Consider the following 11,366-nt stretch of genomic DNA (forward strand, 5'->3'; position numbering starts at 1 on the left):
GGGGGTGCTCACGAAGTGACCTTCCCCAATCGTACCCAAGTTCCCGAGCCGAGGCAACTTTGGTGATGACGGACACGTGGCCTTAGGCAAACGAGTCAGGGTTTCCTAAATTTCCCCAAAATAAAATATTTAGGTGGCGACTCTGTATCTGGCAAAGCAGTCCATGTTTGGCACTTCTTTCAAAATCTGTTTTCTCAAAACGATTTGCCGGATTTGGACTCTTTGGTTCAGATTTAGAACCGTGACAAATTGAGAGTCCGAACTGTAGTGAGCCCAATATCGAATGGAATGGGGGACTCGTTCCTCCCGGGGCGTTTGGGGACGTCTACAACGCCGTCACGTGAAGCTTGGAGTCCAAGGAGTACGGAAAGCAGAGGATATTTCCCCTGCACAATTGGCGCCGTCTGTGGGAAGCTCTTTGATACTCAAACCTTGTTTTTCAAGCTTCTTCGACCATCCCCATGGCCAACAACGACGAAACTCCACTGTCCGTCGTCGATGGCGTCACACCAGAGTCTGTCCGACGGAGAGAAGGCCCCCCGAATGTTCCAGCCATGGCAGGCCTAGAAACTTCTTCGCGAGGTGCGCGAGACAAACGCGGAAGGAGTACTGATCGCTCGAAGAGTCCAGAGGGCCGTCGGCAGCGGGGGGAGTCCCGTGCGCAGCGCCTGAAGCACAAACTCAAAGACCAAGACGCCCTCATTCGCAAGATGGTGGCGGAGATGGAGATGCTGAAACGTCAGATTAAGGGGAAGGGTGTTGCTGGAGAGGGCAACCTTAGTGAGCACACCCCGTCCCCCCGTTCTAGCAGTCGCCGCCAGGAGAGGACTCACTCTCTCTCCATCACCAGGAACTATGGGGTTGGAGATTCCGACCAAAGAGAGGGCAAATCCCTCACTCGAGACAGCACATACCGCCCCTCACGCCCGTCACTGACGTCGCGATACTCTTTCTCCACCCATTCCAGAGACCTGAGAGATGTATTGGAGGAGAGGGCACACCATCGAGAGGCTTAGAGAGTGTCGGCGTTACAGAGATTTAGCGCCCCAGTTCATTGTAGCGAAGAAGTGGCAATGCCAGCGCCCAGAGTGATGGCCCATGCGCTAGTGGACAAAGAGCTGGCGAGACTTATAACCACGCCGTTGTCTCCGGAAATCGAGAGTACACCACTCCCTGCCGGATTCCACCAGCCTAAGTTCACCTTGTACGACGACAAGATGGATCTGTACATGCACGTGAGTCATTACCGGCAAGTAATAACTGGCCACCGGCGCAATGACGCCTTGATGTGCCTCATATTCCCGGCAAGCTTGGGAGAACTGGCTTGAAGTGGTTCGAAAGGCTCCCAGAGGGGAGTATCGAGGGGTGGCAGCAACTAGCGGAATCCTTCATTACCAGATTCAAAACCAACACTCGAACGCCGAAGGAGGTCGATCATCTTCTGGGCGTCAAGATGGAGTCAGGACGATCATTGAAGGCATACAACGCAAAGTACTGGGAAACTTACAACGAAATTCTCGACTGCCCTACCAATCTGGCGATCACTCAATACAAGCGGGGTCTCCCAGTCGGACATAGGCTGCGAGATTTGCTCACAATGCACCAACCCACAACCATGGAGTCCTTGATGCAGCGGATCAATGAGCACATTCGTGTGGAGGATGATGCCGCCTCCGTGACCGAGAAGGTTAAGTCGGTCGCAGTGGACAGAAGGGTGACAGGGAAAGTTCACTCAGTCGGGCAGGAGGATAACTGCCCAAGTGACCGATCAAAAGATCAACGTCATGGCCCAAACCGCGATGACAGAAACAAAGGTTGCAGAAACGGCCAAACTGACGCTCAGCGTGATACAGAGGAGGATGCCAAGAGAAAATTGAAGGCGCGGACTGGAATCACCACGGTCTTTAAAATCCCTATCTACCGCATTTTGAGCGAGATCTGAGGTGAGTCTTTTGTCCGCTGGTCGGCCAAGTTGGGAAGTGCACAGAGAGGCTTCAATTCAAAATATCGCTGCACCTTCCATGAAGAATGGGGGCACCGAACAGAGGACTGCTTGCCGCTCAAACAACATCTGGAGGAGCTGGTGGCAGCGGGACATCTTGACCAATACATAGATGGGGGTATGAAAGCCGCCCCGCAGGGACAAACCCAACCAAACGGCCTAGCCGCCCTGGACGCGGCGCCGCAAGGCATAATCAACGTCATCTATGGCATCATTGAACCAGCAAGGGTCTGCGAGCTAAGAGGGATGATTAAGAAAGCCGAGCACATAAGGGAAGTGCTCTCTGTCCAGCCCGTTGTGAAAAAGGAAAAGACCGAGGAGAAAGACATCCTTACCTTCTCAAGCAAGGATTTGGAAAAGATCCAGATGCCCCACAATGATGCCCTAGTAATAACTCTTTGCGTCAAAGACTTTGACATCAAGAGAATCTTGATCGACCAGGGGAGTTTGGTCGAAATTATGTATTATGATGCGTTCAAACAAATGAAGTTGGAGGACAAGGACTTGGCCCCTGCGACGTCCCCTTTGGTTGGCTTCAACTCTCAGCCAGAATGGCCGATCGGAAAGATCATTTTGCCGGTCAAAGCGGGTTCGGTCATAAAGCAAGTGGAATTCTGGGTGCTCAAGGTTCCATCCACTTACAACTTAATTTTGGGCAGAGGCTGGTTACATGCCATGCGAGCAGTTACGTCGACCTTCCATCAAGTTATGCGCTTTCCAGCACCCACTGGGCAGATCGAAGAGGTTTGAGGAGACCAGGTGATGGCAAAACAATGCTTCGTTGTGGTAAATAGAAGCCGAGCAGCCAAAGGGTTTGTCCAAATGATTGAGGGACCCGAGGGAAAGGAGGTCCTTGAAGATATAGGAAGAAAGGCCGAGAAAAAATCGGTCGAGGATTTGGTGGAAGTGCACATCGACGAGAACGACCCAACTAAGTTCTTCCTCTTGGGATCATCTTTATCTAGCGCCGAGCGGTTAGATTATGTCAACTTCTTGGTTTCCAATTTAGAGGCTTTTGCGTGGACGCCTTACGACATGACTGGCGTCGACCCCAGCTTTATTTGCCACCAGTTGAATGTCTTCCCAAATGCGCGGCCGGTCATTCAGAGGACTCGCCGCTCGACTCTACACCATGCCGAGGTGGTGGCAGAGGAGGTCAAAAATTTGTTGGAAGCAGGAGCGATAGAAGAAGTGCAATACCCTCGATAGATATCCAACACGGTGGTAGTCCCGAAAAAGAATGGCAAGTGGCGAGTCTGCATTGACTACAAGACGGTTAACCGTGCATGCCCAAAGGATAGCTTCCCCCTTCCTCGAATTGACCAGCTGGTGGATTTGACCGCTGGCCATCAGAGGTTTAGCTTCCTGGATACATATTGCGGCTACCACCAGATAGCCATGTATGAACCGGACCGAGAGATCACGTCGTTCACTACTCCTAGAGGCCTGTATTGTTATAAAGTCATGCCGTTCAGACTGAAGAACGCCGGGGCAACTTTTCAGAGGATATTTCCCCCGTACAATAATTTACATTTTATATTTTAATATTTTATATGTTATATATATTATTATACAATTAGTCTGATTTTATATTTTATAATTATTACTATACAAATAAATTATACCAATAGTCTCGTTTTAATTATAGAAATGGCTTAATTAGTCTCATTTTAAGTATACAAAATAATATAATATTTTATATCATATTTTTTGCTCTAGGTCAATTAAATTGTATTATATATTTTGCTTCAGGAAACTGAATAATTATTTCATACAAAAATAAATAATATAAGTTTATATTTTATATTTTATATTTTACCTTTCTTTTAATTTTATAATTATTATTATTACAGAAATAAATATAATTATTACAAAAATTAATATTTATTATTCAAGTTTGACCTTCACTTGTACCAACCTTTAATTTTTAAAAAATTTACAAAGGCAATCTAGATGTAAATAGTAAACGATAAAATGTATAGACAAGAAAAAAAATAAAAAGTTGCAACACATTTCCATTGTCCATACACGAATTAAAAATTACAAATTACAAATTACAAAATACTGATTACAAATTAGAATAACATAAGACAATCCACCAATTTCGGTTCCCATAATTAATTTTGTTTTGATTTGTTCCAATTTTTGTAACAACCGTGCATCCATAACTAAATGAAAAGTAAGTGCGTGAAACCATATGCCACCATACAACAACTTTCATATACAAAACAAGCATTTCACAATAGTCCTTGATTCTATATGTGAAACAAATGGTCGCGGATGTGAACGCGAACTCTAGCCACATCCACATTCGTATCCTCAACCATGAGGCCGTCATCCATATTTTTCCCTCATTCCGCGACGAGCATGTCATCCGGAACTGACGAATATCTGACATTTTCGTTTACGGCGTTACTAGCAATCTCATGTCTGCGGATGAAATTGTGTAACGCCATTGAAGCACCAACCAATGGCACTTGCACCGACGCAAAATCATAGTCCGACATGATTTTGAGGAACTTCCAATGCGATTTCCATACTCCAACAAGTTTTCTCCACCACGCTCCTCAAAGACGCGTACGCCTCGTTAAACAATTCTCTTGGGTTATCGAGTCGTCCATGATCGCGGAACTATGCTTGGTGATACCGAGACCCTTTGAATGGTGCCAAATACCCCTTCTTGTTTGGATATCTCGCATCCACAAGTTAATATTTACCTATATTTGCTGAAGCAGGTTAACGTACAAACAACAAATTACTGTTAACAAGAACTGAATGTAAAATGTGTTACCTTCTTGGGGGTGCGGGAACGGTGCATGTTCGTTCTCAATAATTTTCTTGAATATGCGACAGTCATGCATACTCCCTTTCCAACCACAAGTTATGAAAATGAAGCACAGGTCGAAATCACATACGGCTAGTATGTTTTGTGTTGGATGCCCTTTGCAACCATAATATGTTCCAGCATCACGGGCAGGCAACACGGCTTGTACGTGCGTACCGTCCAACGCTCCAATACAATGCTGCACAACACATGAGGTTCACATACAACACGTAAATGAAAAGTAACTGAAGATGGCAACTGAAATGCTAACCTTGAATGGCACGTATTTGTCTTTGGATTGCAAATATGGATGCCTATTATTTGATCTTTAGTGGGTTTACAATGGTCTTCTGTGAACAACTTCATTGCTTCCAATACTATATGAAAATGTCACGACACTGTTTCTTCCGAGTGTTGGAACTGTTCTTGAATTTTTTGGTTTGTGTAGCCGTCTAACGTATGGATGAACATCGCAACACTTTCTTCAATGTATAATCCATGCGATCTTTTAGGTACCCGTAAACCGAAGTCATCCCGTAATGTGTTACACAACGCTTGAAACACATCGAGCGGCATATGCAAATTTTGTTTACATCTGCTTATGTGCCCATCAAATAATTCTTGAATCCATGCACGGCCGGTCAAAATGGAAGTTCGACATGGGATCTTCTCCGTGTACTTCAGGTAATATGCCATTGCATGCTGCGCAACGTAATCGATTACGTTGTTCTCAACGTCTTCCTGTTCCTTAGCGAGTTCCAATATGACATCATTACAATTATGATGGTTGTTACATTGATCGTTTCACATTTGGCAATTGACGAACCCTACAATGCGCACAACGCACACATCAATTGTCCACTTCTAAACTGAGCTCCTTTGAAAATAGTTTTTCCCAAAATGATAAATAACAACCATCTACATGAGTATACCGAATATCGACACTGGTTCATTACATTACATTCAACCATACATGTTAATAATTGCAAAAATTAAAGGGTAACCAATGATTCCATATTGCATAACACAAAAGTAGGTGCCACAAGAGTAAACCAACAGTAAGTAAAGCGTAGTGCCACAAAACTAAGCCAACAGTAACTAAAGCGAAGTGCCACAGAGAAAAAAAAAACACAGATACCAACAGAACTTGTCCACAAAAACCATACTACAACAACCCATCTCTGGTCCCATTTTTGGCCTAACGCACCACAACCAAAAGAGTCACAGACCTTTTGAAGCCTGTAATGCCGCAAGCCACCCGACTACATTATCATCATTTGGCATGCACATAAGTATTTGCCGGTAATCTGCGTTCTCTAACGCAATGTAGGCGAAATGGAAGAGTGGGGTACTAATGAATTCTGGGATAGCCATAAGCCGCTGCATGCATGCCTCAATGCCACATTTCTGCGATGCACCATTTCCGTGCCTCACTGTCAGGTGTTTTTGTGATTGTACCGCTTGAAATAGATGGTTGAAACTGTTCGCAAGAACCGATGCTCCACTGGAGATCTTCTATGACTTTCCACTTGTACTACCTCCCTTTTTCTACTTTGTCCCAGGGTCTGCTACATCAAGATGGACGATGGGGGAGTTTGGAGATGAGTCAACGACCGGTCTGTATGGCTTGGTGAATGGTTGCAACCCAGGAGAGTCCACTAAATCAGATTCACCTTCACCATCGCCAACGTCTACATTCTTCTCCTCGGGCGTCCAATGATGTTTGCCAGTCGCAACTGTATCGGTGAAGGCTTCTTGCATCAAAGCTTCATGCTCTAATGGTTTGGTCTTGAATTTGTATGCAATCTTGTTTGTCTGCAAAAAACAAAACAATAAATAAAATTAGTTGCCTTACAAAAAATATAACATGTGTTATTTTTTTGTTAACCTTACCGTTAACAACAAAAAAATTACATGTATTATCAAAGGGAAAAAAACTAGTGGGCTTACGAAAAAAAATTAACATTTACATGGGTTATCCACTTTTTTCTAACATCATTGTTAACAAGAAAAAAAAATTAACATTACTGTTAAGAACAAAAAAAACATGGCTTATCGAAAAAAAAAAACTAGTGGGCTTACAAAAAAAAAATTATATTGCCGTTAACAAGAAAAATGATGTTACTAAAAAAAATAACATGGGTTATGCATTTTTTTTTTAACAAAAATAACATGGTTATTCACTTTTTTTTTTTTTTCCCAAAGTACGAAGACATTTAACAAGGTTGTGTACTACAAAAAGAAGAGTGGGTTATTCATTTTTTTTTTCTAACAATTTTCACATTACAACATGGGACAATCAATGAACAATTTTGTAACAAGTTTCATGTACTGCCATTGCAAGTTAACATTTTAATCCTTACATACTCTTTCACATGGACCCATAGATGCATTGCATTGAACAAATTGGCAAATTCGCTTGTGCTGAATGTATGTGCACTGTGTTGAAAATTTGTTTTTTCTGGAAGTTGTCTTCGGTTGTTGCGAATTATGTGTAATATTTTTTTGTAATGATGTTGCTCAAATAGTTGGTGGTTTAGCGACGTTCAGTAGCAGTCCTTAAATGTAGAGTAAATGGTGAATAATTATATTGCAAAAACGTGGAAGTTTGACTGTACACTGACACACTTGTAAGAAAAAAAATAATTTATGAAGCAAATGGTGCCACAAATTTTGCATAAAATAACATGGGCCAATCAATGAAGATATTTACTAACAAGTATCAGCTGCCATGGAAGTTTCATAGTTGCCTACATGGGTTCAAATTTAGTTTGGTACATACCGATTTTAGCTTTTCCCACCACTTGTCGGACGCTGTGAATAACCCGGTTTCCCTGTCAAACCCAATTCTGGTGACACCCTTCGTGCTGTCCATCAACTTGTTCCAAGCTAGCCATTCATTTTTCAAACCGGTGTACTTGTTCTTCAACTGTTTCATTTCATGGCGTCTACCCGTGCACTTAGCGAATTTGATTGCAAGGTCCTTGTAACCAGCAACGGTGATGGTAGTACCAACTTGACGGCCAGCTAATATTTCGTCCCTAACGCACTCTAGGAAGATTGCTGTGGCTGCACTGTCCTAACTCGCCTTACGTGCATGATCCACGTCATCAACAAATCCTTCTTGGCCTGAAGGCGCAACCCCTTTATTTTTAGACGGTGTATGAGGGGGACGACCGTGGTGCAGCCATTATGCTAATGTAGGAGCACGTATGTTTCATACATTAGTACGCATTTGACGAAAACATGTGCACAATACACTCCGAGCCAAAACATGTATGCAAACAGAATAACAACATCGTATAACAAAAGCAAAACTATAAATACTAAAAATATAAAGCGTTTACATAAACAGGATGACAATGCAATTATTTGTTCAAAGCAGTACTTCTTCAAAACCTTACTTATGTATAAGGGTAATAAATAACTGTATCACCTATGGACTTTACATTTGCAGTAATAGGATGACCGTGATGCACAACACACAAATCACTATTTTCAGTACACGGAAAGTTTTAATAATGTGCAGGACATCAGCCCGTAACTGCATGACATCGGTTGTTGATGAGTCATGGTCGAGGCTCTATCTTCCTAATTCGTCACACTAACCAATCCAATTAACACATTGCTGATGAGTAACAAACGTAACACTTTATAGTCATGGGAAGTACAGTTTGCAAACATATGGATTAAGAAATAATCATTTGTTAAACTCACCACGGGCCGGGAGCAAACATAATACGCACGACCAGGATTTTTGTGAGATCTTGAGACCTTCACAAAACAATGGCCATAGCCACAAGCACATATGCACCGTGGCCAAGTCGACGTCGCAGTGGAAAAAGATGAATCCATCCGCTGTGTTGGAATAGGGAACAACACTGGAGACAATAAAGGCAATAATGACATGATAAAGTGTATTACAATTCGCTGTGGGATAGTCCTTTCATATTTCTGGGTATATTAATTGACCAATTTCGTGTTTGAAGAATAGGTTTTCAGTACATTTTGGTACACACCAAACAAACACATGACTACAACAGCAGCACACATTAGGTTATCAAATACAAACATGTATATTTGCTGAAATTTAGAATCCAACAGTTAGTTTATAACAACAGAACAATGAATCAATAGGTAATTAATGTATAACAACACCATTACAAAAGCATAACGGATTTAATGAATAGTTGAAATGTTTGAAGCACAGATTTATTCGTTACATATTTCCAAGAACAGAGTTTCAACAAATAACAAGAAACCAAAATTCAACCAAAGTTCTAATCGTGCCCAACAGATTTTGCCAACAAGCATGGGTTATCAGAGAAATAGGTTTATACCAGAGTCTTAATTCAGCAGAACAGTAGAGTATACAAAGAAAATAAGAACTAAAAAAAAAACCTGTACTGCACATCAATTTTGTATGCTAGACACAGAGTTGGGAACAATGAACTTAAATATTTCAGATATCATTTTATCCTTGCAATTTATTTTAATTTATTGGTTTACCTCACATAAAATTAAAATTTTGTTTATTAATTTACCAGAGTTCAAGTTGGAGTTCTGTATAAGCAGACCAATTTCATGAAACTGAAAAATGATATAGAAGAATGATATCAAAAATGATATACAAGAATGATATCCAACGAAAACAAGGTTGGAGTTCTGTGTACAGATATCCACCACGAAAATGAAAATAAAGATAACAAGAATGATATCTGTATCTCATATATTTTGTTCACAAATGTCAAAAAAAGAGGATCAAAATAAATAAAGAAATCTTGGTCTTTTGCCAAATTTTGGTGCTTGTTTCCCATTTCCGTTTCAACAGAACAATTGAGAAACTAGTCATAGGAACAAAATTAAAAAATAAATGTGCACCCAAGATTTTGAAGGAAGAAAACAAATCAAAGCTCGAAAAACACTTCCAGATCGTCGGTGGTTTTGCCCTATTTTGTACTCCCATGGAACAACAAAAAAAACCCAAACTAAGTGAAGGAGGAAAAAATGTTAATCGGTGCAGATCGGTGAAAGGAAAACACAAAATACCAAGAAAACCGGCCAAATCACAGTGCGATCTGGGAAGTGGGTTCAAAATCAGCAAGATGAAGTTGGAAAACGAAAAAGAAGCACAGAAATAGGGTCACTATACCGTACCTGTTGAAGGTCGGTCACGATCGACACGTTTATCAGTCGGCTGGTGGGTCTTTCCGCCCAAGTTCCGTCGGAGTGAGAGCCATCGGAGAGAGAAACCTCACTCTTCTGTCAAGCCCTCCGTTCACACCCAAGACGATACAGATGAGAGAAATGAATGGCCTTATTGATCAGTCTCCTTCTAGGTTTGTAGAGATTCGTAACCAAGGGTAAAACGGTCTTTTACGCAGTTATTGACATCCAGTTGGCGGGTGCCTCTATTTACACACCACATCTGGTCTCAAGGCACACCTGTTATAGCGATCCCGGTTATCCCGTGACTGTTCTGTTGTATTCCGGACTCGGTTCCGTGAAGTTGGTAGTGGTATCTATCTTGTTGTCGTCCTTTAATTTCACTTGATTGAGTTTTAGTTTTAGGATGTTTTGGGAAGAGTTGTTACAGGTTGGTTAGGCCTTGGTCTCAATTCCTTGTTGTTCAGTTTTTAGGCGGTCCGCTCGAGCGGGTCTTCTTACGCTCGAGCGGGGATCGCATACCTCCAGTATTTCGTGTTCCTGCAAAACTTCTGCAGATGTGATTTTTACGCTCGAGCGGGTTTGTTTACGCTCGAGCGGTGGCGCTCGAGCGGGTCAGTTGGCGCTCGAGCGGGTAGTACTTCCAGAATGTAAGTTCTGGGAGGTGGAAATCTACGCTCGAGCGGAAGTGCTTTATTCTTGTGTCTTGGCGCTCGAGCGAGCATTATTGCGCTCGAGCGTGTCCAGATTTTTGTTCTTGGCGCTCGAGCGTCGTGTTCTCCGCTCGAGCGGGTCATACGTATATGAGTTATCCGCTGGGTGATTTCAAATCACTTTTTGCTTTTCTTTCTCTCTCCTACTTTTTCTAAAGACCATTTTTGAGAGCCTCTCTCTCTAGAAACTCCCTTCTCTCTAGGGTTTGATCTAGTTAGAGTGTCCTTCTTCTCTTCGGCCTTTGTAAAAGTTGTGTTGATCGTCGAGGGCGTCGTTTTGATCCGAAAATCTTGGTCTTTGGAGCACTTTGGTTTTGGTCTCTTCTCCATCCGAGTTCTAACTTCGAGGTAGGGATATCCTACTCTTCTTTATGAGCTTTGTTTTTAAATTTTAGTATTTTGAGATGTTGGGGTTGGTTTAGTAATTTTGTGAAAGTTTGGGGCTTTTGTGTAAATTTACAAAAGTTGGGGTTTTAGCTATATAAAACCTAGATGCATGTTTGGCATGGAAAAGAGAAATTAATGTTAAAACATTAATGAAAAATAGAACCTAAGGGTTGTAATGTTAATTATGGAAAATGCCCTAATTACATTGGTTAATTAACTTGCATAATTAATTATGAGAAATGAGGAATTGATTTGGAAGGTTGTGGGATTAAAG

General features: G+C 41.9%; 1 protein-coding gene across 1 annotated transcript; it reads left to right on the forward strand.

Moving 5' to 3' along the window:
- The first annotated feature begins 2,122 nt into the window (after window positions 1–2,122).
- LOC145819419 (uncharacterized) lies at window positions 2,123–2,752 on the forward strand. The gene has a single exon (XM_082913413.1). The coding sequence runs from the start codon at window positions 2,123–2,125 to the stop codon at window positions 2,750–2,752; it is 630 nt and encodes a 209-aa protein (XP_082769539.1).
- Window positions 2,753–11,366: the final 8,614 nt, after the last annotated feature.

This window comes from Camellia sinensis, chromosome 2 (genome assembly GCF_055761805.1).
Source record: "Camellia sinensis isolate YWXY chromosome 2, ASM5576180v1, whole genome shotgun sequence".
NCBI lineage: Eukaryota > Viridiplantae > Streptophyta > Magnoliopsida > Ericales > Theaceae > Camellia > Camellia sinensis.

Coding starts and splice junctions, on each gene's coding strand:
- LOC145819419 (XM_082913413.1), top strand. CDS start 2,123: ATGAAAGCCGCCCCGCAGGGACAAACCCAACCAAACGGCCTAGCCGCC.